This window comes from Populus nigra, chromosome 17 (genome assembly GCF_951802175.1).
Source record: "Populus nigra chromosome 17, ddPopNigr1.1, whole genome shotgun sequence".
Taxonomy (NCBI): domain Eukaryota; kingdom Viridiplantae; phylum Streptophyta; class Magnoliopsida; order Malpighiales; family Salicaceae; genus Populus; species Populus nigra.
Genome location: NC_084868.1, coordinates 8,575,807 through 8,603,079, shown reverse-complemented (window position 1 = coordinate 8,603,079; position 27,273 = coordinate 8,575,807). Strand labels below are relative to the sequence as shown.

Here is a 27,273-nt window from a genome sequence, read left to right as displayed (position 1 = left end):
TCATGAATTGAGATGGAAAAGGCTAGGTTATGGTTTTAATTCACGTTTCACTGTTCACATGCAGCGTGAAAGCAGGAGAGGGGAAGAAGAAGAAGAAGAATAGAGGGGGAGGCTACCGTGTGTGGAAGGAGTGGCCGGTTGGTTTAGCTGTCGATTGGTGGTGGAGACGATAGTGAGAAGTGTTGGCTGTTAGAGGGAGAAGAAGGAGAAACAACTAATGTGGTTGGAGTAGCTGCTGCCAGTGTTAGAGAAGGAAGAAACTGAAATGATGGCAATTATCAGTCTACTGGAGTTACTGCCACTGTTGCTAGTGATTGGAGGTCGAAGATGCAAGGGTTGTTGCTGATCTGAGAGAAAGACGAAGAAGCTTGCAAAGGTTATTGTGTATGAGAGAATGGAGGAGCTCATAGTGGCAACTCCAATTACAAGCGAGGAAATGGAGTTGCAATGGTGCTGGGCCACGATGGTCACGTTGTTGGTGAGGTGGTGGTTGGCTGAAAAAGCCGAAGTCATAGCGGCGGAGAAGGAAAAAAATGATAATGGCAGATAAAATAATAAGGGAAGACTGGTTTTTTGGTCAACTTTAGACCCAATTTTTTCCTCCCTTAAGCCATGGAATCCACCCCTATTTATAGAGGGTGTAAGATGGATATTTTATCTTTAATGGTGTCAAATCTTGGCCCTTGATTCGACCTGAAAGGATCTCAATCGTTGGCTCAAAGTTATCATCATGACTTGGAAGAGTTATTGCAGAAAGGGCTGGTCGGGTTGGCCATTTTATGGCAGTGTCACAGCCATTGTGGCGTCAATTGGTCAGAAATGACCATACTAGGGTGTAGTCAGATGTCAGGCTATCGTTTGCGTGCAAGTTTTTGTCAAAGAGATGAGGTATTAAATGTCTTGAGAAAAAGGCCACCCGAGCAGCTTTCGGGTAGAGTAATGATGAAGAAGATGAACAGTCGCGTCATCTAGTCTGTCCCTTTTTTCTTTGATTCTGTTCCGTTATAATGGTGTCGTTTTGGTTAAAACGTGTCATTTCATTTAAATGAATCAACATCATTTTGGCTCTTAAGGTTTTAATTTAAGGATTTGGCCAAAGTTTAATTTGGTCCTCCAACTTTCCATTTCTTTCAATTACACTCCTAATTGACCCTAAACTTTCAAATCTATGCAATTTTACCCCTACTAAACTTCAATGTCAGTCCTGAATTTTAGCGCCCTTTTTACATTAGTCCTTGGTCTTGGATTTATGCAATTTAACCCTCAATTGTCCATTAAACTTTCATTTTTCTTCAATTTTCACCCTTCATTTCAATCAATAGAGTCCCCATAGTTCGATGTCTTTTGCAAAATCGTTATTAACTGCGAATTTCTTTAATTTTCTTGCAATTTTACCTTTGATTTGAACTAATTGACTTGGTAAAAGTTAAATTTAATCTTCTAAAATTCTAATCTTTTTAATTAAGTTCAAATTGGACTTCTAAACTTAATTTTCACCAATTAATCCCCTAATAAAATTAATTTGACCTATTTAAAGTATAATCAAGTCTTTGTATCTAATTAAATCCTTTAATTGAACTGAAATTAATTCTTAAACATAATTAAATTCTCAATTTGGTCCATGATTAAATCAAATTGACCTATTAAAAATCTTATTATGTCACCGAGTTTAATTTTTATGCAGATTCATCCAATAATGATCAAATTGAATCTTGAATCTGCATTGTCTCTTTACTTTTAGGTAAAATTGGATATAATTAGGCTTCTGATTTCATTCAAAATTGCAGCTTGATTTTTTTTTTTCAAAATATCAGTCTTCTTGTTATTATTATTTTATTTTGAAAAGAAAAAAAGATGAATTTGGGGAATGATCCAAAAATGAATTATGAAAAAAATGATGAAAATAATGAAATGACTAAAATTGCTGAAAAGATATATTTTTAGATTTTCTAATTATACAAAAAATGAGGGGTCAAATTGGGTTATGAATTATTTTAGAAAATGGTCGCAAATATATATATATATATATATATATATATATATATATATATATATATATATATATATATATATATATATAATGCCCAATGGCTTTATTCTAACATTCAAAATTTATAGCAAAATCTTAAAGTGTTTTCTTGTTGTGGATTCCATTTAATTAGAAGTTATTTAGCTAGTAAAAACAGAGATAAACATGTATTACTGGGTCTCATTAAAAAAAAAAGGCAAGATGTTTTCATGTGAACATATAATATGATAGGAATTAATATATTTACTAAGAAAAATAATTCCTTACCTCGATTTTTCATTAAAAAAATCCTTAGCATATAACTCAAAGTAAATTAAATGCTAATTTCAAGACAAAAAACGGTTATTCTAAGTGGTGTATTTGATTTGCTACATCGATTATTCTTTCTTGTTGTAAATTCTCCCTCCTATATATATATCTTATCTCTTCATCTATTCCATAAAAAATTATCTATAAAATAATCACATTCAAGGTTAAAATCACCAATACTTTAGAAATTGAAAACAAAAGGTTGAAGATGCATTTCATTATCATTACACTTGCCTAGGTAATAATCAATCAATACTGTTTTCCAATGATTTGGACCGTTCAATCAAGGGCCGTGACTGTCCAATAATATATATATATTTATGAATAAAATTAATAATATATCAGCTACTTGGTAGATGGTAGACAAGCAGTAAGAAGGCACAAGCATCTTGCTGGTATTAGATAATGTATAGCACACAACACGACAACCTTCATTGCATGTCCCCAATAATTACTTAAGTAATTAATAACAACTAGTCTACCCTTTTGTAGGGAAGCAAAGGGTGTGTGAATCTACCTGGAAATTGAGGTGGGTTTTGTCTGAAACTCATAGAAAAGACACATCTAGCTCACGATAAATAAAATACTAGGAAATAAATACGAGTAAGAGGCACCCAGAGCAAGAGACGACCCTAAGGGAGCCATTGTCTGGGTGATAAATGCGACAGAGAGAGAGAGAGAGAGAGAGAGAGAGAGAGAGAGAGAGAGAGAGAGATGTGTGTGTGTGTGAGGAGAGGATTCGAACACGACTGACAGAAAAGGTCTCCAGATGGGCAAATCTTATCTCATCCCTCTGCTCATTGGAAAGGGAGGAGAGAGGATCTCTGGATTTCTTACCGCACTCTCTCCCAAACTAGGAATGCACGTGACTAAAACACTATTCTCTTCTCTTACACATTTCACATTTGAGACCCAACAAGAGAATTCACCTTGTAAATATTTAGGACCACACCCCACTTGCTCTCCCTCCATGAAAGTTACCAAACCCTCCATCTGTGACATATTGTACTTTTTATCTCATGCCATGCATTCACCATTGGAGAGGAATGGTTATAGTTGTAGCCTTCCCGCCCGCCCACCTACGTAGTCACGTAACAAGCTCTACGTACAGGATCCAAGGATTGAGACTAGTAGATACCAGAACCATGGCTAGATGTTCTTGTTCTTGAAGTTACTGGAAGGGTAACTATCCCGTGTGCCCACTCAATGAAGATTTGCAGAGGCAAAGGTGCTAAACAGGCCGTTGGATGAGAGTACACAGACTATATATACGCACACGTCAAGATTGGCCCCACCTTGATTTGTTTTGCCAATATAGTAACGTGGGTTGTTTCTAATGACACAGAAATTATTCACCATGTAGCCAGCCAGAGTCTCTGTGTTTTGTTTCTCTTCACAATACTTCTTTTATATATGTCCATCAAGATCATGTATACATCTTCTTCTGCCTAATTTTGTAATTCTTTAATTGATTGATTATATTATTTACCATACAAGAAACAAGACCCTCGATTCGAAGACATATAAAAAAAAATCCAACAAAAGCAATAAAAAGAAAGAGAAGTCAAGAGTTGTAAGCCAAGAGACATGTCTAGCTAGCTAGAGCAGTAGTGTATCAAATTACACTGAAAATAATGATTGATTTTTTTTTCCTCATCACGCAAAACCTTAAAGTAGTAGTACTATCGTACTTATATGAGTGCCTATTCCCCTCTCCCTCTCCCTCTGCCTCTGCCTCTGCCTCTCCCTCTCCCACCTCTCTTTCTTTCTCCCTCATTGTCATATCTCTGCTAGCTACATCAAATAGTTCCTACATCAATCCCATAATCATCACGCCTCACCTTTCCTCAGTACAGTTCTCTCTCTCTCTCTCTCTCTACATACCAAAGCACTAAAATCCTCCCTCTCAATTCTCGAATGTCTATAAACCATTTCTCCACAGACCTTCAGCGAACACTCAGCTGGTGGGCACAGCAACGAGAATCCATCATGGAACCAAACCCAAACACTTCTTCTTCTAGACCAAACAAACCCCCGAATTCTTCTTGGCCTCCCCATCTCCACCATCACGATCACCATCACTCCTGGCTTAACCATTTCAGTCCTCAAGAACCCTCCTCCATGTTCCCTCCTCAAAACCCAAATCTCAGTTTCAATCTCAACGAAGAAGATGATGAAGAAGAAGACCATGAGCAACAACAAGAAGAAGCACAACGGGAACACGAACAAGAAGGGCTAGTACTAGATAAAGAGCCCATGTTTGAGAAACCCTTAACACCAAGTGATGTAGGAAAGCTAAACCGTCTAGTAATACCAAAACAACATGCGGAGAAGTACTTTCCACTTAGTGGTGACTCAGTGGATAAAGGGTTGTTACTGAGTTTCGAAGACGAGTCAGGCAAATATTGGAGGTTTAGGTACTCATATTGGAACAGTAGTCAAAGCTATGTATTGACTAAAGGGTGGAGTAGGTATGTGAAAGAAAAACAACTCGATGCAGGTGATGCCGTTTTGTTTGAACGGCACCGAACGGATGGTGACAGATTGTTCATAGGGTGGAGGAGGAGAGGTGATATGAGTAGCAGTAGTAGTGCTAATAATAGTGGGGTGATGGTGCAGGGTAGTGGCGGTGGGGCGTGGAGAAGAGGATTATATTCTTCTCCATCATCTTCTGGGCCTTATCATCTTTCTGGTAGTAATATGCAACATGGCCATGGGGCTAATGTGAGTGCTACAACTGTGCCATTCCAATCTGACTGTCTTCATGCAGGTATATTTTATCTATATGCTTCGCATTTTAACTTTGTTTCTTCCTTTATCATTCTATGAAGACAAGCATGATACTGAAATGGGTGATTTTCTAGGAAGTTCTCATCTTGCAATTCATTTACATATTTTCTATTATTACACCAAGTAATGGCATTAAAGTGTGTGACAAACACCTTCCAATCAGCTTGGAGAAATGTGGATGGATTCGGGGGTCATTTTAAGAGCTTGTCTTCTGTATTTTAGTGCTGATTTAATATTTGTTAGTACTGAGAGAGAAACAAGAGGAAAGGGTTATCCTGTTTTTGCCAGACAAGAAAGGAAGTAAATTTATTCTACCCTCCTGCAACCCACTCTTGATATTTGCGTGTCACTGTCTTCTCTTAACTTAGCTACGTACGTACGCAAGAGGTATGTATTTTACTCCTAATGGCATTGCTTCTGGGAAACAAGCATTTCAATAAAAGCAGCCAAAAACGAAAGGATCGATGAGGATAATTTGTCCACGTAGTCAATGGTACCAAGAAATAATCACCCAATCTTTGTCTTTTGTTCTTCTTTTTCCTGTGTGTGTGAAAAAGGAATGTTACTGTTTCTTGCTGAACCAGAGACTGGTGGCAGTAGTGGAGGGCTGTTGTCATACATTTATGGTTTTGTATCATTATTGCTGCAGTGTCTGCTGCACAGAACCAAACAGCACAGCCAGGTAACTCGAGGAGACTGAGGCTATTTGGGGTGAACTTGGAGTGCCAGCTCGACGAGGCCGAGCCATCAACACCTGACGGTTCATCTCTGTCGAGCCTACAGGGTCCTGTTCACCAGCAATTCTACTCCCAACCTGCTTATTCTTCAAACACTACTCATAGTCAAATGGTAAGCCCACATGACCTTATAATTTAGTTAAAATAAAAGTTTAAGATGTGACCGAACTTATTTTCCTACTAGTTAATTTTGGATTCTTGACATGAGACAGATTATTTATATAATAATAATAATAAAAAAAAGGGATGCGTGATAAGTGATGCCAAGCAGGTCGACCCTGGCTTATGTCCAAATGGCATTATTAGTCTATTTCTATATCATGAGAATTTGTTTACGTGTGAACATTAGAACCACAACATAACATTGAAAACTAAGTAAACTCTTTTTTTTTTTTTTAGAATCTTCTAAAATTATGTTTATTAATGCAGTTTAATTTATTTTTTAAAGTATTTATTTTTTAAAAAATATTTAATTGATATTTTTTAAGTGTTTTTTCATGATTTTAATGAACTGATGTACGAAAAATATTTTGATATATTTTTATTTTAAAAACACTATACAAACACATAAAATAAGAGATGATGTTTGTGTTTGGTACTTTGGAGGTGTTGTGGTTTTTTTTTCTAAAAATACAGCTCTTTTAAAATATAAATCACACCTTCAAAAGTTACATGCTTTTTGTATGAGCCCCACTAAGAAAACAAAGCCATCTCCAAACCAAATATCCTCGAATATTGTGTTTAAAAGTAGAGCTGCTTTTATTTTTACATATTTTTTAATAAAATATCAAATTAATTTTTTTAGATATTAATTAATTTATTTTAAAAAGATCCCTACACTACTAGCCAAACACAAGTAAAGTCGTGATTGTTATGTTAAGTTTAATCACTCAAATACCATTTATTTTAGACATTAATTCAGCTAAGAATTCACGAGCGGCGATTGCCCACAACATTTTTCAAATTGAATCCGTAAATGTCACGGATGGGGCCCTGAACATACAAGAAGTAAATTATGTTTGTGCCTTTTCTAGCTTAGAGTTGAATCATTGCACGAAAACCATGCCGACCAAGACGAGCAACTAATTAAATCAAACAGAGAATGATAATGTACACTGTAGGGCGTCTCAATTATGATCCGAGCAAGGCTCAAATAATTGAATGTCAACGAGGGGGGAGAGGGGGGGGGGGTGTTCCAAAAGATAAGAGAAAGCACTTTATTTTTGCATTATTATTAGTATATAAATTGTAATCAATAATTGATTTTACAATTTTGCAAGAAAATAAGTGTGTGACTGTAACAGGGCAGCACTTTCTCCCGAGATGTCAAGCAGATGAGAAATCGCCGAGGATAAGATCTGTGGATGTGACATCCCTGGATTTAACTTAATTCATAAACCCCACCCCCACTTGGAGGTCGGACATGGGAGGTCAAAAAATATATGTATGTAGTGTTATTTTGTTTTTATTTATTAAGAAGAAAATATCCCTCAATATCAGGTGCAGATTTGTTAGCTAGGTAGTGGGGGGAGAGCGAAGGAAGCAGATCGGAGGATAATAGACTTTCTGGTGGGGTGGGAAAGAAATACTCCTACCACCATAGAAGGGGGAGGGATGGGAGGTAGGGCCCTAAAGGGAAGGAAGGGGCCAATGCTAACATCAGAAATGCAAAATGGGAGAAAACATTATGTGGGGGGTGGTTTTCAAATTAAGAAATCAGGGGAATGAATGAATCTATTTGGACACTGTTGAGATTCTGCCTGAAGATTTTTCAAAGCTGCTCATAATCATAATAATGGTGGTGGGTGGATTTTGAATAGATGGGTGACAGCCCAGTAGTCCTAGCCCACTCTTTGCTTTTCTTTTTTCTCATCTTCACATCAGTCTATCTCTAAGCTGTTTTGATGCTCTACTGTGGCTTAGATAATGAGATGCTAAGAGAGAGAGAGAGAGAGCATGTTCCCTCTTCCGTCTCCTTTTCTTTTAAAATTAACATCTGAAAATTGTAATTCATTGCAAGTCAGGGGAAATGCTAGTAAAGTTCTCCGGCCGTCACTGTGTAGCCAACATTTGAACAAACTACGAGCAACAAATCCTCAAATGCATGTCTGTCAAGGTATCATTCTTGAAGGTAGCAAGCAAGAATATGCTCAATTGCAGAATAAATAATAGTAGTAGAAGAGGACGAGGTTGAAAAAGTAGTCAAACCCACAGTTTATAAGCACATGAAAGAGAGACTTGCTTCAATGATGAAGCTTTTATAAGAATCCTCTGTCCAACAATTTGATGATACAAACACAGGCAACTATCCCTCTCTTGATCTCCCACTTCAACAGTGCCTTTGAGACACTTTCGATTCAAATCTCAGAATCAACTTGCATGGCGAAGCAATCAAATCTCTATATATCTTGTTTTAGATAGGGTTTGGATTGCAAATGAGAGAATTCTATTTTCTTGTGACAGTTCACAAGAAGGAAGGGCAATGCCCTTGGCCTTGTTAGCTGATCATAAGCTCTACACTTTCCAAGAGTTCCTACAACACTTGACGTCCTTTTGTATCTACTGTCAATGCTCTATGTAAAATTTAACCTCCAACTTCACAAGGACTATTCAATTACTCAACACTGCAATCCTCGTCTCAATTGATTAAGAGAGTGATTACTTTTAAGATGTTTTTATCACCACCGAAACAACCACCAAGGGAAACGAAGATTTGCCAATGCAGTTGCACACAGGTACCAGAAAACCTCAGCCACAAGAAAGCTGCTGGGGAAAATGAAGATCTTGATTTCTATCAGGATTGTGGTGATATTATCCAAGCAAAGATAAGGCAAGTGATTGGCTTCACGTAACCAAATCATGCAATTAAGTTAACAGAAGATCATGCGTTATGGTGGTTGACTTTTTATCTCACCTTCGAACTTTCTCATTTTGCCAACCGCATCCATTCTCCACAACTTAAATGCGACCTTTTTTCCCCCGTGGAAAAGACACCTCGTGCGAGGACAACCTGATGGCAAATGATTCAAGGTTTATTTCCTAGGTCAATTCAAATATCCTGATGAATAACTAAACCAGTTACAACGTAGTAAAATTCAGGACATGAACAGTAGTAAGACTCAAACATGTATTATATTACTGTCTGCGGCTAATCTAAGAAGATGTGACCGAAGATTTTTATCAATTCAGGTAACAAAACAAAGTTAGACTCATAGACAATGATCTCTCTGTACGTGCAGAGGATGACCACATGCTTATGTGATGGGATGCTCAACACAACACAACTTGTAAGTGAACAACGAAAGGCCCATATAATTGGCCAGTAAATTGAGCAAGAAAAGATATGCAGAGATATGCGCGTTACCTGAGTGATTGAACAATAACGGTGTAATGTGATTATCATGGCCCATTAAGATTCAAACAAGAGAGATACCATTGACCTCCTCTAGCTATGGTGTCCAGTGTTTAGTGCTCTGGGAGTGCGATGGCCCCCGAATTAGTGTTGTTATCATTGGTATCCAGGCAGTGGCCTATCAAGGGAATGAAGGGACTGGTCCTCTATGATGGATTTGTCATGTATATGAAAAATTTAATCATGCGTGACTCGGTACAGTTCAAATGTAGAAACACACGTGAGTATTTCTTCGTTCCACTTAGCTTTTTCCTTATCAAGCTTTTGCTTTCAGAGTTCTTGGATCAACCTCAAGTTCACCTCCCTCGACATTTGCCAAAGAGAACAGAACACCTTAAGCAACTGCAATAACCTGACGGTGTCATTGATTTAGTATTGACACCATCAAGGTCATCCTGAAAAGCACAGAATGCAGAGAGAATCTTAAATTTGGTAAGAGCTATATATTTTAACACAATAACTCTAAAAGGTTGGCAAACCAATCTTATCAGCTTATCACCAGTAGAACACTCAGACAATAGATATCTTGCTGCAAGACAAGAAATACATCAATTTATTTTAGCCATGGATCCATGAAAGATATGCAGAAAGATGCCAGTTACTGGTGATGGACTAATTATCATCTCGAGAAGACTTAAAGCAGAGGCCATGTGCGTGAAAAGACTTCAAAGAAAAACCCAAATCAGGCTTACTCCTCCCTCTCATTTTCTCCCTATCTATTGCACCTAATGCATTAACACTTGTGCCATTTGAGCCAAATATTCAGCCATCATCTGATTGTCCAAAAGCTAAAAATGATACCGTGCCATATCTGGCCCAGTCTGATACGATTTGACTTGAAAGTCCACCAAAAGCGACAAAAATCACTATCGTATGACGAGGAATGATCCTAACTACACCAGATAATTAAAAGCATATTGACAAGAGGCACCACAAAAGTTTAATCATTCTATGGTGGTGCTTACCAATCAAATGCATGTTCTCAAATAATAACCCACATAAGACAACCAAGTGTGTTTTCTTTTGCATTCAAGATACAAAACTAGCTTCTTGATTGCTTCTGCACTCCTAAGATCTTCAGTCTGTTAGGAGAGAAAGCAGCAGAAAGAAGGGCAAAAAAAGAGCATTGAAAAGTGAGGAAAAACAAAAGGGCAGACGTACAAGTGTATTATTAATGTCATTCCCTTTTAATAGAGCTGAGAGAAGATCCATGCTCAGTTTACATTAAGTTTCCAGAATCTTGTTTCTTGAATCCCCTTTATAGAGAAATTACACTTTTAGGTCAAAATGTGGAGAGTTAAACTTCAAAAGAGCAAGCTTTGAATAAACTTAAATTGTCAGCTGACCCAACATCCACTCTCCGATAAATTTCTTGCAACACATGTCCTCGATTCCATTTCAAATGAGTAGAACTGAAAAAACCAGTCCAGGTCGGTTGCTGAACCATACCACGTAGAGCCGGCAACAACAGAAGCTATTTATGACAGCAGCAATAACAATAGAAAGTCTGTTAGAAAAGAAAAACTGCTTCCCCATATATTATCCCTTGTATAGAAGTGCAGACACCAGGATGGAATATGCCTGTTGTTCCAGTACAGAGAAAATAAAAGATAAGAATCACGACCTTCCACACCACATGCCACATGTATTTACAAACTTGTCTTTCTGGTTATCCATAAAATTAATCAGATGCTCGAAATGATTCAAAAAGTTAAATGGGTTAATCATCAACAAAGATAAAACCATTCAATTTGATAAGCCAAATCCAAAAGATAAAAAACTTCAGCAGTCAGCATTGTATATGGGATATCAGTCTTCATATGGTACAAGCACAAAAGATCCAGCATATTCATAGTTTTATTGTACAATAGATAGAACATGCTCGAAACATTTCTTACATTCTTTCACTAGGATGGTAACTTTTCAAAAGTGAAGTTGTAGCAAAGCTCTATGGGTTGTGTTCATGATTGATGTCCAGGGGAAAAACTTGTATCACACTAGAATACTGGCTCAAGTAGATTTCTTGGGAGCATTGCCCTCTGATTGAGTTTTAGATTCTTCTTTCTTCTCCATGACCTGCTGGACACCCTCCTGATACCCTTGTATAAAACTTTTAAGAGCATCTCTATAAGCAGAAGCTCTTGTCATGTACACACGTTGTAAAGCTGGCCTCAATGTCTCCATACCTCCCCTTGCAGCAACCGCTGTTAATTTCATTTGCATTAAAAAAAAAAAGATTATTAAACAATGTCAGGATTTAATGCAACAAATCAGAGAATAAGAAATAATTAAGAAGAAAAAAAAGAACGAAAACAGATAGAGCAATAAAAACAGATGGAGCGATAAAAGGGATTTCATGTCATGTAGTTCAAGAAAACAATCTACCTACAACGCAATGACTATAAGGAACAAAAATGTTAAGAACTCAACACTAAACAAGAAGGATTTGGTCTTTTAATCACTATCTTAAGGAAGGCCGAGTAGCTGTCACAACTGGTTTGGGCAATGCTAAAAACTCCAGAGATCAGCATCACAGAAAAAGCCCAAGTAAGATTTGTATGGAAGAGGATCCAAATAGCGAAGGTCCCAGACCAATAAACCACCAAACACCAAAGGAGCACAAGCACTATAGCTTCCTTCTATCTGAAAAGTGGCTTGTTTCATCCATATCTTAGAACCACCCCTACTTAACTACACAGCAAATCAACAATATCCCATCAGATTCGAGGAGTCCACAACTCACAAATTCAACTCCCCAAGAAGACACTCACATAATTCTAAAGACAGAAAGACATATTGGCAAGTAGACATTTCCCATAGAATATGAATGCCACTTTCCAAATCAACAAAAAAAAAAAAGACTCCTCAATTTCCCAAAACCAATACTTCGAACACAATATATGCATAAATCAGTAGTATACCATACAATGTGATTGCACCCAAACCCATTCCATTTGAATAACAAATTAAATACTAATCCATAAATTCCCCAATTTGAGAGAGATAGGGAGTAGAACTGACCAAGATCTTCAACAACAGAGGGCTCTTTCTCTTGAGTAGAAGAAGTGGTCTTAGCTTCACCATTGGCTTCACTATCTTTCGCATAATCATTAGGCCTAAGATCAGGACCAATATCTCTCACCCAGCTAGCACAATAAAGCCTTGTTGCCTTCTTCAATATCTATTATTATTTTTATATTTATTATATATTTATCCAAATAGAATAGAATTCAAGAAAATTAAAGGGAAAAAAAACTTACAAAAAGATTGTCGCGCCAAGTTAATTTGGGACGTTTTTGGATATGAGGAGGATCAGGTAGAGAAGAAGGGAAAGCTATTTCTCTTAAATCGTAGCGTATGTAATCGTACACTTTTCTACACACTACTCTCACCTTCATTTTTCCTCCTCTCCTCTCTCTAAACCCCACCTCCCTCTCACTTTCTCAAGGGCAGACTCCCTCCCTCTGCTCACTCCAGTACGATGTTGTTTCGGAGGAGGATGCCTGAGGTTTTAAAATTCGTTTTTTAAAATATTTTTTATTTGTAAATTTATTAAAATAATTATTTTTATTTTTTAAAATTTATTTTTAATATTAAAAATAATTTAAAAATAATTTTTTTTAACACCATGGAATCCAAACGTAATCTCATTATATATTTTGACCAATTCACTATTTATATTATAATTTTAAAACTTAATTAATTCAGAAATAAAACTGGATTAAATTTGAAAAAAAAATATAAAGAAAATTAAAAACTCAAGTGATCTAACAGGTTGATTTGGTAATCTAATTGACCCGGTAAGATCTGGTTAAAAATTCAATTATAACTTATTAATTATTTTTTTAACCAAAACAATATCATTTTTATTTATAAAATAAATTGAGATTGTACCGGGTAAGCTAATAATCAGGGCAAAATCCATGATCAAAATCTTAGATCGAATCGAGTAGCAAACTAGGTTTAAAAACTCTAACTTATATTGAATAGGGTCGGGTATCCGACCACTTAATGCTGATTTCTATTAATTTCCATAAACATGAGAAGAATTGGGCGAGTAATAACATAATATATTGTATTTTTTTTTTTATCAAAACAAAATATGTGTATGAGTTGAGTAGGACTGATTCTTTTTTTTTTAGTTTATGTTTTGGTATTACATTGCATTATGTTTTTTATTTAAAAATATTTTTTTATATTTTTTATAACAATACATTAAAATTATTAAAATAACTAAAAAAATATTAATTAAAATAAATAAAATTTTAAAATACTTTCAAACAAATAAAAACACAAAATATTAAATAGACACTCAGAGTCCACCAAGAAGATGCAATACCTACGTGTGTGTAAGGAAGCATGGAATTGAAGAAATATGATGATGGATAATCTCGCTCATCGTTGTATATTCCTAAACAAGAATAAAGATAGGCAAGCGCGATTGCCAAGAGCCTATCTACTCCTTCTAAACAATCCCTCCCTACAAGCCGCCAAAACCACATACTAGCCTCTGAATATAGCATAAAGCCAAAAGAAAATGGGTGGTTCCAGAACTGATCAAACAAAATAGAGGATGCTTCTTCTTTCCCTATGGCTATTCATATTGAAGGGAAAGCTTCTGTGCTCTCCCAATACCAATCTTGTGGTACGAAGAACACCTACAACTGCTATGCCTGCAATGAACCCTAATTCTCCTACTTGTATTGCCATCTATTCAACAACACCGCGCGCGCAGCCACATACATCCCTTCTTTCTCTTCCAAGACACCTTCAAAGTTAGTAACAACAAGAATTTATAAATAAAAAGACTTGTTGTTCCTTCTCTCTTCTCTGTATGGATCATCATCACCAGCCCACAAACCAAAAACACCACCTTCTTTATTTTCCCCTCGTAATCAAGAGAGAACTTGTCTATGCAATCTCTTTTGTCATTGTCGTGGCGTCTTCATTCTTCGTCTTTAATCTTCTTGGCTCTTTCGATCCGCGATCTGTCTTTCGCTTTGGTTTCATAAAGAACGATAAAGACTCATCACAGTCGGCCTGTGATTATTCTCGTGGAAGATGGGTTTGGGATGAAAGTTACAAGAATCTATCCTACACTGAGAACTGCCCCTTTCTTGATCCAGGCTTTCGGTGCGTTCAAAACGGAAGAAAGGACGTAGACTATCTGAATTGGCGATGGCAGCCAGAAGGGTGTGATTTGCCAAGGTATGGAAGCTTATATCATGAAAGCTTAACAAGCCTTGTCATGCATGCATGGATGCTTCTTTCAATATTGGATTTTCTTTATTAAGTTTATTGGGAACCTTAATTAATACAAGTGAAGTAACTTTTGAGTTTGGCATCCAAATTTCATGAGTTTTGATGAACTTTATCGTTAGACCAGTACTTTAGACGGGTTCCCGTTATGGGAAAAGCAGGAGCTTTATAGCCTTGCCTTTAATTTCATTACAGGGTGAAGGGCATGAGATCGATAAACTCTCTAACCGCCATTACAGTTGTACCTAAAACTGTCAATTAGGATCATTTTCCACATATTTCAACCCCATCGATTGCACGGCACGTAAGAGTTATTGAGAGCCACTGTAGGCATAACACAGGGAATGGTGAATATTGGCCATCATTTTCCCACTTGATGCGCGACGGCACTCACCAGCTATTTGGTTCAATAAGCTCATGCATGCAGACAATTTGTAGCCTCTGTATTGAGATTTTCCTCAACTTACTCCTCCTGTTTCTACTCAGATTTAATGCAAGTGAAATCCTAAACAGAGGCAGAAATGGAAGGGTTGTATTTGCTGGGGACTCTGTTGGCAGAAACCAGTGGGAGTCTTTCCTGTGCATGCTTGCTCAAGGGGTTTCCAACAAGTCTTCAGTATATGAAGAGAACGGGAACCCAATAACAAAACACAAAGGATTTCTCTCCATGCGCTTCAGCGAATACAATCTCACCGTTGAATACTATAGGGCACCTTTTCTGGTATTCATCGGCCGCCCACCGCGGAATTCACCAGCTGGCATCAAAATGACAATTAAGGTCGACCACCTGCACTGGTTTTCCAGGAACTGGGAAGGGGCTGACGTTCTGATGTTCAACACAGGGCATTGGTGGAATGAAGATAAAACCGTCAAGATGTATGAGATTTTATCCCTTATTTTGCAGTTCCTATTTATTGCTGACCACAAAGTCACGCTGACAATGTGGTATGTGCAGGGGTCACTACTTCGAGGACGGAGGTAAGGTTAACATGTCGTTGAATGTGATGGAAGCATTTCAAAAATCTCTCCAGACATGGAAGTCATGGGGTGAAAATTTAAGCCCTGAAGGGACACGTGTTTTCTTTCGTGGCTACTCCCCAGTACATTACAGGTAAATATTCGTGCGGACGTGGATTATCTCAATCCAGATTATGCATTGGGGTAATATGTCAGTATATACTTTTTTTTAATATGAAAAATTGCAGGAATGGTACGTGGGCTGAGGGGGGCCGATGTGATGTTGATATACAACCAGAGGCGAACTACATGATGCTGGAACCTGAGCCAGCGTATAACCAAATAATTTCTACTGTAATCAAAGAGATGGATTATGGAGACAGGAAGGTTCGGTTCTTAAACATCACGCATCTGTCACAGTTCAGGTACGACGGTCACCCATCTCGTCATCGAGAGCCCGGCACTCCGGTTGATGCTCCACAGGACTGCAGTCATTGGTGCCTACCTGGAATACCAGATACATGGAATGAAATCCTATATGCTAATTTATTGTCAATGGGATTCAGAAACAGGTGATATTATATAGTGTAATTTACCAGTTACCTAATCTTGAAGGGTTTTTGGTCACTGTCGGACTGTACATAATCTGGGCTGCTTCTGATCAGGATAGTACCTCTCCATTTTCTTTGGCATCCAGTTCACTCGTTCCCATTTCCTTCACTTTCTCAAGTTGCCTCAAGAGATCCAACCTTTCTGGTCCATATGTGGATGGTATCTGCCAAAGAACATATTATAAAAGCACCTGGTATTTGGAGATTTGACATCTAAATAAGAATATAAAAAAAGGAATTTATTGGCTCAGAAACAACGCACCAAAGCTGGCACATATCTCTGGATAGCAGCCAGCATTGCTGCATGCCCCACAGCAGTAACCTAAGATGCACAAATTATCCTTTCTACATCAGGTCACGGTGGAAAAAGCAGTGCCAATAGATGTAAAATGGGCAATCACAGATTTGGATTGAGATTTTTGTGGAAATGCAGTTCAGTTTTCCTTGTGTTACAAGAAACCCAATTCTGAGGACCATATATAATTAACACGCAAAATTCTGCACTCAAAAAAATTCAAAGTATCTTTTATATGGTGGAGGTGCAGCTTCAATCAGTTGCGATAAAATAAGTGCAGACTCAACCCAGATCCGAAAGACAAATCAGATTATGAACTTGAAACGAACCTGGCCAATTTGTAGTTAGTTTAATAGTGCACTTGAAGCTAACCAAGCTCTTTATGCTTGGAACGTTTTAGGCATCCATCCCCCCTTTTTTTGAACTTGCACAAGAACTAACAATTTTTGACACAGTACTATGCCTAAACATACCAGATAGAAGCTTGGTCAGGGTCTAGACTTTCTGAATATATTAAGGTTGACAACTGGATTTCTTAGACAGTATGACAATGAACAGGGTGATCCGCAAGCTGTGCCACAGAAATAACGCAGCTGCAATGAAGGATAATTACAAGTTCTATATATCTGGATACAAACCTCCCACATAGCAACATGGATGAGTATTTCTAAATGACTGGATTGTTCTAAGGCACCATTTACTCATTTAGTTTACCAGAAACAATTTCACCACAAATAGAAGGAGAAGTGACAAACCAAGCTTGCCAGATGAATCAATGAGAAGTCATGATACTTAAGAGTTGTGTGATTTGAGGATTAATGAAAGGATGAAAATGAAACAACTAAAATGATACACTGTTTATGAGGGTAATTTTATGATGGCACTTACAGGAAGAAGCATAAGAACACCAATAGGTATCACTGATGCCAAGTCCATCATAGTTCTCCGGAGAGTTTTTCTTTCTTTCTCTGTTAACTCATCTCCAATCAAGAGCCTTTTAAGCAACCCCATTGAAGCAGCAACATCAATAGCTAGAAGCTGAGTTCCTTGCAACACATCCTGCACATATTTAACTATATATATTATCAATGAGGTGCAAACAGTCCAGGAACTGAGTTCTAAAATTGAAAACCTAAATGCGATACATCATGTAGTAATCACAGAATAGAGAGATTTAAATGGGAGTGAGTTTCAAATCCTAATGATCTTTTTTTCTTCTAAACAATTCAAAGAAATGAACATTATTTTGCATTTGTTTCAGCATGCCTAGCATTCCTGCACAAACACCTATACAGGTACAAGAAGATGTTCAGTGTTCCAGCAGAAACAATGTGTTCATTTTAGTTAATATATTTGGCCTACGAATGACTTTACTCGTCTAGCTTTCAATGAACCAATTAAATGTCCACTGTCATCAACCCAACCAAATCATTTTGATCACGAAACACAAAGGTGCAAGAAAAGAAAAATTCAATTAATACCAACATAGCGCAGCACATTAGGAAATCGTGTCCACTCATTGATGTGATGGCACATGCTTGAGCTTGAAAGATATACAATACTATACCAATTACGAAAGAATGGAAAGTGCTAGTCGTACCGTGCTTGTTTTCTTTAGCTTAACAATTGATTTTTCGATGATATTTTCATTCCTTGGAACCTGGATTAATTGAGAGCTTGCAGCCTCATCATGGTAATTAGCACCATAATCTGTAACCTTAATATCCTAAAAATAAAACAAAGTTTAAGCAGTTACATAGAATCTCATAAGAATAATGTCAAGAATACATAGTTGGCAGTAGTCATTATAAATAAACCTTGTTGATATTATATAAAATAACAAAAAGCAATCATTTCCAAGTAATCCTAGAATGTAAGTTACATTCTATTTTAAGAAAAAAAGGTCTCAAGGAGTCGTTGCTTGGAGCAATAATAATAATTATGGACTTGCAACCATAGAGGTACAAATTAAGCCAAGCAAGCAGCTACTTCAAAAAAGTCCTTACCCACTTCACTAGGACCATAACCAGTTTACAATGTTACAAAATTTGTTTCCCACATTCCATATCAGGTATATTCATGTTTTTAGAACTGTACAAGCATGGGCATTGAATTTATTACATGGAGGAAAAAAACCATTGTAACATTCAAATGTTACAATGGAGATGTTAAAAAGCATGAGACACACCTCTTCATTTTCATATTGATCAGTACTTTTTTGAACCCGTTTTTCAAGTTCCATCAGTTCATTCCTTAGAAGCTCAAAGCGACGAATTTCATTTGACTCCAACTCTCCAATACCCATACTTGTAGTAGTTTGCCCAATATCTGCATCTCCCTGCATTTACCAAACCAACTTTACATAACTTCCATTTTAATAAAAATTAATCAACTCCTGAAGGAAAACAATGTACTTCAGAGCACAACATTAGCATGAGAATAGGTGAGAACCAAAAGCCACAGCTGATAAAATTCACTTAAATAGGTAAGAAATGTTATTAATAATCTTAATTTAGAAAGTATTGACAGTCATTGCTATTCAAGAATGTTAAACATTAAGGAGTCCTAATAACTGGGTTTGGCACTGTTAGTCCTCTCTCCTTTAGTATACTTCCACTCAACAACATCAAGATCGAGAATTCCAGCATGTACAATGTGGAATACCGAACTATACTATATGATGTTCTCATGAAAGAGTTGCAATTGAAGTTTTGCAAGTTGTATAAATTCATAATTTCTTTCTTTCTGGCAAGAGGTAGATATGAAGAAGTGCATCAAAATTTATCCACAAAAGGAAACAAATAAAGTTAGGTCTACAAAAAGTTTCCCATATTTATTGGTCTGCTTTTAGTAGCTACTTCATTGCTAATAGGGAGCTCCTAGTAGAAGGGATATACTCTTGAACCACCTCCATTTAACTAGTAAAAAGATGGCCTTTAACTATAGGCACTACAAGCAACAAGTGGTTCAAAAAACAGGATAATTAACCATCTACTTCTAACCAATAGACAATGTTGCCATTCAATTCCACAGATCATTCATCATGTACGATTAATTGTTTGCTAATAATCAAAACAGTCTAAATGTAAGAATTAGTCAAGTCAGTTTATTTAATATCCAAGAGAAATTCCAACTATTATTGTTAGCATGAACCAGACTTTCTACCTTTAAGTTGGCATTTCAAAATGGGAAATATAATGCTTCCAGAACCAAACTGTGGCACTAAATTCAATAGGACAGCACAGTAACATACCTAACAAATAACATCCTATAGGACAAAAATATCTGCCAGTGCCTTAATTTTTCTCTCTGAATGCAGCACCTCAACAAGAATAACTCAAGGTCAAAGGACATCATAGAAATAAGAAGAAAAAAACAGCTCAAGGTCATCTGCTTATCAAATGGCTAATGAGGAGTGCTTTTATTTTTACTTTCCGAAAATAAAGCTATGTAATTCATTTTAGTTTTTCTTCTAAGGATCTAGTTTTAAGCTAGTTGCAATCAAGAAGCTTTCATTAAGAAAAAAATCTTCAACTTGCTTAATACATTTGAGAGTGGAACTTCCAAAGTACTCACAAACATATACAATTAAAAAAAGACGCCATCCACAAACAGTTACTATTGTAGACATATCGTGAAGGGAGGGCATACAGATGCATCAACAACTGCCACATCAGGGCCAGGCTTCTTGGTTGGAGAGTACACAAGGAAGTTCCACAGTCCTTGAAATTTACTGATAACTCAAAAAGAAAAGAAAGGAATCACTATTGAGCAGGAAATAAATCAGACAATAGCATGAAACAAGAAACTCAAACATGTTGGGAAGAGCTTAAACCTACAGAAAAAGTTTAATACCTTTTACTTCTATCTAGCCTTACATCAGCATTCTTCCTCCCGTTCCCTTTCAAGTATTGTTGCTGCTCACTAATACAAGATTGTAGACTACTTTCATCTTCTCCCTGATGATCCAATCAGCAATTAAGTATTAGTAAGATATACAAATTTTAATAAAGATGAGAACTATCTGTTAAACACGGAGGTATAAAGCTGCCTTTTAAGAGAACACATGATGAAGAAATTGTGGTGCACCTTTTTGGAATAAAGAATGCAGCATAATCATTTGCAAGTACAGGCCAGCAGTGAATCAAATGGAATGCAGTCAGTGGTCATTAATAAGCTGTAGGGTGTATTACAATGAAACTAATAGCATACCTGCTGAAGCGAAGCTGCTTTTGTTCTGAAAGATGCCTCCAGAAATTCAGCCTCTTTCTTCAGTTTCCTTATTTTCTCAAGATCAGAACACGCAGCCTTTATATGCTCTTTCCCAGAATTAGAGCTTGATGCAGGCAGCTCCTGATGTAGTTTTTCAAGTCTCACAAGAGCTCCTTCAACACTCTCCAATGCCTGACACCAAATGAAAAGCACAATCATTCTATTGGCATATAGGATGGAACAACAACATGGACAACTGGTCTAAATGGAAGCTCGTGTGTAGAGGTTAAATATCAATTACAGGAGCAAGCTGCAACCCAACAAGAAAACAAAGAAACCAAGTACTTCTTTCACTTTAAGCATTATGCCATGAATGAGGCTGTTTTCACATCCTCATAAATGTTTTGTCATTGATTAGACCAAATTACCCTTGTCAAATTTATCCTCCTTTCAGCCACAGCCTCCCTATCTTCTCAGACCCACGCCACAGGAAAACAGATCCTTGTGACATATATGTTCACATGGAAAGTTGAGTCTTCCAAGTTCCAAAATGAACTGTGAAGAATAGGCCACAAAGAAATGAACTAAAGGAAGGAGAAAAACCTTGTTGAATGAATCTGTCTCTTTATAAGTCATCAAATTAATTTCAGGTCTTGTTATCTCAACAGAATAATTGATATTGCTTTCTGTCATTTTCCTGCATCACAATTTTTAAGTGTAAATTGTAATCCACAACTATGAATCATTTCAAAAAACATTTCAAGCGAACATAACTGACAATGGTAGAAATCATCTCCTTACAAACAAAATGAATTGAAATGAAACAAGTCTTTGACAGAACATACAGCTCAAGTCAAAATCTCAATAAAAGCTTGGATATTGACTTAAATGCCAGATAATTCCAATGGCGGATCAGTTTTGGTTTCTATAGATTTCTATCCATTCCTAGCACTTTTAAAGGTTTTTAATCATGTTGAAGCCCATTTCATTTTTTTATCACAGAATACACATCTCATTCATAACTTTAGGACTAGTTTTCTGTCTTTATGAGCATGTTTCATGTGCACATCAGAGAAAAACTCCAAGTTTTGCTTCCATTAGCTTACCAAGACATTCCTAGTTCTTCCCTGCACTCCATTAATTTGGCGTGCCTAAACAATGAAAGTGGAAGATGTTGTTAAATCAAAGAATTACTCTTTGTTTTGTAATAACTAGGGCAGATAAGTTCAATTACCCCCTGGAAAGAAACCTTGCTGCCTTCACATTGGATGGATTCTGTAGCCATTTACTGTATTTAATAAAGCTCTGCATCCAGTGAGAGCAGACATCTAATACTTGAGGGATAGCTTCAGCATTTGGAGGACCCTTTTGTTTATTTTTGTGTCCAAGAGACAGTTTTGTGGTGCCAACGTTGCCTGGATAAAAAGGAAGCCAATCCAGCTCCTCACAAACTACCTATGGAGTTGAAAATCATGTTATTGACTATGAGACAGAATGTTTAATAATAATGTTAGTAAACATGCACGCTGACTCACCTCTACATACAACTGATAGGAGCTTATTGATGAAAGCTGAGGATAGTACAAAACACTACCCCCAATAAGGTACCTGCAAGAAAATTCATAAAATGATAGACATCCAAGCAAAAGAAATCTAAATCAAATTTTATTAATTATTGTTAAAGAAAAGAAAAGAGAAGAGCTACCCTATGAAGCCTTCAATAGGATCATCTAGAACATCAAATCCATGGTCTGATAAAAAGGATCGTGTACTTCTTCCTAAGGCAATAAAGAATCCAAATATAGCCAAATCCTTCTCCAAAACCTGCGTTCAACAACAGCTCTACATGATTAAAGGAATATCTATTCATTTATTGTTAATTTAATAGATAAATGTACATCTATAGACCGTTCATATGCAAGCATGCCTAAGTGCTGTAGCCAATGCCTGTTTAGACTAGCAAACTGCCTCTTTTGAGTGGAAGGGGAAATCACAAATATGTTCAAGGCCAAGCAACAAAAGTGGAATTGATGGGGTTTCTATGAGGAGACAAAACCATTAGTGTAGCCCAATAATCATCATAAAAAAAGGGTTAACATTCGATATTCAGACCTCAACAATTCATAAACCAGGTTTATTTTTTATGCTATAATTGTTTTTCTATAAACTTTTGCAAGTGAAAGCACGTCTTCACAAAATTGGAGCATTTTCTTTTCATCAGTAAATTGCTTCTAGGTACCCTTGTTTCTTGGAAAAGTAGCAAAATTATGCAATTTACAGAATTAAACCCACAGTGAAAGAAGGTTGATTGCAGTGTACTGTATCTGTTACATACTATGCATTTATCTTCAGTACTGTGACAGACCCCCTTATTTCACTGTTATCCTCCTTCCCCCTTTGCTTCCATATTCCTAAACCAAAACAACACCACATGCCAATAACTATTTTGGTTATCCATCCAATCCTTCTCCCAGAATACAGTATATGTTCAGAATGGGGAGCATGAGACTGATGATTGGCACTTTAGCATGAGACTGATGATTGGCACTTTAAACTTTAGCATGGTCTAAATTAACAGGTAATGAAAAGCCTCAACTATACTCTAAACTTGCACATAAGCCATTGGCACTAACCTCAATACTTTCAGAAGTAGTTAGTCTTGACCATATTTTCTCCCTATCTATGGCTTGTTGGAGCTGTTTCTGTACAAGATTAACCCAGAAAATCACCTCTTCTGATCCACGATCATTTTTTACTCGGCATGCCGCAAATCGAGGCCCAAAATGGAAAAGAAATTCTCTGCGTAGACCAATATGCTTTATAGAATGATAAGCTTGGCGTACAGGAATAAAATCAACCAGCATGTCCATCAATCTACCAATTATATCTGAGATCATGGAGAAGAATTGTGGGCAAGAAACTTTTGTGGTGCCAAGTTTTGTGATTGCAGCATTACATGTCAGTGCCAGTAAAAGAAGTGAAATATCACTTCCATTGCCTGAAATCGAGGACAAGCCTTTGCCAAACCTGAAAGTAAATCAAAATAACCTTATTCTCACAAGGATATCAAAACTGCAATAATTACTGGAAACCTCAAAAAGCAGTAAGAGAGAGACGATGACATACACAGCAGTGGCAGAAGTAAAGCATGGGTCCTCTTCAAGATAATTAAGAAAAGATGCCACCACCATCGGAACTTGCTTAGACCAAAACCATTCATAAGCTTCAGGTTGTTTAGTAGATAGTTTATCCCTGATCAAGCTCTCTAGGGGAGCAGATTGCCGTAAAAAACTGCATCATAAAAAGTTAAAACAGATGTAAAAGCATAGGTATGTGGAAACCGATGCAGAAGGTCAGCACAGAAAATACACAATTAATGTTGGTTTCAAATAACACAGAAATGGCAATTGTGGAATCAAAGGTCTCCGATGCAATATGTAAAGGACAGAAGGAACTATAGCCTACTGGACAAACTTCGAAATCCAAAAGTTTGATTGGATGGTTAGCAATAGTATCTATCAGGAAACAATGGGCAAGCTTTCACCAATCTGTTTAATGTACAATCTTATCAAAGTATGTTGTAAAAGTCGGCCATATATGACCAAGTATTCTGCTCCAAGTAATTTTGAAAATTCAATAACAAAAATGATCATTGATTCAATTAGGAAAGAGGTCTTGGATCCTTATTTCATGAACAAAAGATGTGCAATGTGTTAGTTGCTGTATATATCTATCGCACATAGCAAACAATGGGAGTAAAATTTTAAATAAATAAGACCAAAATTAGGCAAGATTCTGGAAGCTTTAACAGGAGTCAGCCAAACAAGAAATGGTGATCTGAAATAGATATTATTTATCACCTCCTTTGAACAAAAATATTCACATCTCTGTCTTTACCATCACCTTGGGAAGAAATCTCATGTGCTGCTTGTAGCAAGGAATAAACAGAAGCCTGAGAAATACATGAAACATCAGAAATGCTAAATAATGTTCTAGACTAAAATAGCGAAGAGCTCAAAGGTCAAAAGATTGCTTGTAAGACTTCCAGCAGATATGTACACCGATACAAATGCCTAAATCTTCAGAACACCATTCAGAAAAACAATTCAATAAATGTGTCTGCTAAAAAGTATACTGAAGAAGAAAAAGGCAACAATAACTGCAAATAGGAAGCATTTTGAAAGAAATTATGAAAATTTAGAGAACTTGGAGCCAAAAGTTTCTATGAGGATGAAATAAGTATGATATTGTTTGTTGTAGAGAAACTAAATATACATGTTGAGAAAAGTGAATTTTAAAAATAACAAATTTGGATGTCTTAAAGGATGATAGTCTCACATCACTTATCAAGTATATGCAGAGAAGTTAGTGCAGATGTTTATTTGAGGAAATTACCAAGAACAGAAACATAGATGATATAAGAAAAGTTACAACAAAATGTTTGTGCAATCACAATGAACCCACACGAACACCACCCCAACCAACCGTGGACTATTAAATTATTTAGGAAATGCATCATCCCTGGGCCTCAAAACAGACTCCAAAGAACTTAACAAGAGCTCCGTTCACCAAAATGAATAATCTAATGAAGATCACATATCACTTACATTTAAATTATCTAATGTTGTCAAAATGACAATTGGCAAGGGCACTATAATAATTGCATTGATTTGTGTTAAAGCTGAACAGTGATGAGTACCTCAGCCTTCACATGAATTTTTTATTTGTTTGAATAGCCTTTACAAGAAGTTATAATAGAAATCGGATGGTGGTGGACGTAGTTGTAACAAAGGTTGTAGAGGTCAAGGCCTCAGCAGCAGCAATGAACTATAGATGTACTTATTGCAGTGCTGCCCCAGACAAAAAAAATTATAATTTTGATGATAGATGCAGAGGACTCTTGCAGCAGAACCGCAAGAGTGTCAATAAAAGAGAATGTCAGCATCAACATTAAGAGTTTGGGGAGGTGGCATGAAATCATGTTTGACGAACTAACAATGATCCAGTGAAAGTCGCAATAATACTGTCCTCAATGATAAAGTATCACAATTTTTCTTTTTGTTAAACTGATATAGCCAAAAACCAACAAAAGATTATGCAACCCAACTGGAATGCTCTCAAGAACAGAGCCTAGTAACATCATGGGATTAGCAGTAGTCAATGACCTAGTATATATGTTCAATAAGATTGATTGGCCAAGTCAATTTAATATAATAAAACCAGACATGCATATCTTACAGCAGAGAAGGAAAGTAAAAGGGTGTGTGGATGATGCATGTTATCCAATAACTTTCCTAGGGCTGAGAACAAACCTGATAGCACAGCGTTTTCAGCCATGCATTCCTATCTACACCAAGCCAGGCCATTGAAAGCCAGGAAAACTTCGGTAGCAAACCCTGTTCTTTAATTGCCACCTCAAAAACCCTTGCTGCATCATGTAAAGATTGAACAAGTTTATCACTTGAATCATCACCTTGTAGTGACTGATTGAGTTTAAGTCTCATTTCCTCCACGTCACTACTGGTACCAGCAGAAGGACTACCATTGACAGTTACACCATCATCAGCAGATGATAGGGGAAAAAGGTGGCCCATCCTTCTTGTCTTACGATATGCCAGATTAAATTTCTTATATCGAATCAATTGGTAATTAAGACTCTGGTTACCATTCCCTCGCAATGCAAGCTTCACAAGGCATCTTTTCCTTGAGTTACCCCAATTGATCAGTAGATAATCCAAATGAGCTACTCTTTTGCAGGAGATACTGGGAACAATAGAATTTTGTGAAAGCCATGGATTTGAAGAGCTGCAGTAGAAACCTCAACAGTTAGCTCTAACCACATTAATGTTGTAATGAAAGCACGCCAGACATTAATATTTCTAACATCATCATTTATTTCCTACAAGTTCCCCAATTCCTTGTTCTCCTTTTATAGATATAGCCGAAAACCATGATATCCAAGAATTTATCTTTTTTCATGAGCAAACCAATTTACACGCCCAACAGCAAACACAATAAAAAAATTCAACGCAAGACGAACCATTATAGCTGCACAAAACCTTAATCGAACCGGTCAAGCAGTATAACATTTACAGTCTTTCAAAAAGAAAAGAAAAGGAAAGTGAATTCACAACTGGAATTGAAAGTCTAGTTTTGGATATTGATTTTCTTTTATTTTCTCTCAGTTTCTCGGCATCCAAACAAGCAGAGATTCCAAAAACCCTAGCTACTCTACAATTACACGGTCAAAATTGATGATACAAAAAAAAGAAAACTTGCAATGAACCAGAAAAAATATAGAATTCAGAATTGAGCACCTTGAATATAAGAAGCTATGATGCTGCAATTTAACTTCCATGTAAGAGTAAAAGTGAGAAACTCAGCGGGAAAATTTGTGCGGTTGGCTCCCAGGAAAATTGAGTTGAAGTAGAGAGACGCTGAGGAGGAGAAAGAATGTTGAGCTATAGGGTGCATTGGAAAAGAAAAGAAGGTTTTGGTGACGTGGCAGTGAATTTTTTATCGGTGACGTGGAGAAACGTACGTTCACAGGAACGATGGCTCTGTCTTCCTGCAATCTAGAAGAATGTGGCCATCGTCGGTATGGTTAGGTGGTTATCAGTCGTGTCCAATTGATTGGATCGCTAGATTTTATATAATTAATC

The 27,273-nt window shown here is 36.8% G+C and overlaps 4 protein-coding genes and 1 long non-coding RNA gene across 10 annotated transcripts; 2 read left to right on the top strand and 3 right to left on the bottom strand.

Moving 5' to 3' along the window:
• Window positions 1-3,894: 3,894 nt before the first annotated feature.
• Window positions 3,895-7,915, top strand: LOC133676734 (B3 domain-containing protein At2g36080-like). The gene is made up of 3 exons (XM_062098466.1): window positions 3,895-5,108; window positions 5,778-5,977; window positions 7,170-7,915. Exons 1-3 carry the CDS (start codon window positions 4,256-4,258, stop codon window positions 7,218-7,220), a joined length of 1,104 nt encoding a protein of 367 aa, XP_061954450.1. The 5' UTR covers window positions 3,895-4,255; the 3' UTR covers window positions 7,221-7,915.
• Window positions 7,916-8,062: 147 nt separating this feature from the next.
• LOC133676735 (uncharacterized) lies at window positions 8,063-9,106 on the bottom strand. The gene is made up of 2 exons (XR_009835655.1): window positions 8,780-9,106; window positions 8,063-8,628 (listed from the first exon to the last, which is right to left on the bottom strand). It is a non-coding gene; the product is annotated as an uncharacterized LOC133676735 (long non-coding RNA).
• Window positions 9,107-11,050: 1,944 nt separating this feature from the next.
• On the bottom strand, window positions 11,051-12,784 carry LOC133676933 (uncharacterized). The gene is made up of 3 exons (XM_062098745.1): window positions 12,538-12,784; window positions 12,299-12,458; window positions 11,051-11,481 (listed from the first exon to the last, which is right to left on the bottom strand). The coding sequence occupies exons 1-3, from the start codon at window positions 12,673-12,675 to the stop codon at window positions 11,288-11,290; spliced, it is 492 nt and encodes a 163-aa protein (XP_061954729.1). The 5' UTR covers window positions 12,676-12,784; the 3' UTR covers window positions 11,051-11,287.
• Window positions 12,785-13,628: 844 nt separating this feature from the next.
• On the top strand, window positions 13,629-16,120 carry LOC133676464 (protein trichome birefringence-like 8). Its single transcript, XM_062098125.1, has 4 exons — window positions 13,629-14,485; window positions 15,023-15,412; window positions 15,492-15,647; window positions 15,742-16,120. The coding sequence occupies exons 1-4, from the start codon at window positions 14,112-14,114 to the stop codon at window positions 16,067-16,069; spliced, it is 1,248 nt and encodes a 415-aa protein (XP_061954109.1). The 5' UTR covers window positions 13,629-14,111; the 3' UTR covers window positions 16,070-16,120.
• On the bottom strand, window positions 15,693-27,230 carry LOC133676460 (uncharacterized). Of its 6 annotated transcripts, none has more exons than XM_062098104.1 (19): window positions 26,929-27,226; window positions 25,924-26,416; window positions 24,472-24,563; window positions 23,738-23,902; window positions 23,245-23,638; window positions 22,317-22,435; window positions 22,147-22,219; window positions 21,846-22,066; window positions 21,718-21,762; window positions 21,215-21,308; window positions 20,612-20,803; window positions 20,255-20,358; window positions 20,051-20,132; window positions 18,588-18,737; window positions 18,000-18,125; window positions 17,288-17,458; window positions 16,367-16,426; window positions 16,090-16,268; window positions 15,693-15,998 (listed from the first exon to the last, which is right to left on the bottom strand). In XM_062098104.1, the coding sequence occupies exons 1-18, from the start codon at window positions 26,967-26,969 to the stop codon at window positions 16,155-16,157; spliced, it is 2,736 nt and encodes a 911-aa protein (XP_061954088.1). In that variant the 5' UTR covers window positions 26,970-27,226; the 3' UTR covers window positions 15,693-15,998; window positions 16,090-16,154. The 6 variants fall into 6 exon arrangements, with proteins under 6 accessions (XP_061954088.1, XP_061954087.1, XP_061954089.1 ...); XM_062098103.1 differs by having other exon boundaries at window positions 16,097-16,268; window positions 26,929-27,225; XM_062098105.1 differs by lacking the exon at window positions 21,718-21,762 and having other exon boundaries at window positions 16,097-16,268.
• Window positions 27,231-27,273: the final 43 nt, after the last annotated feature.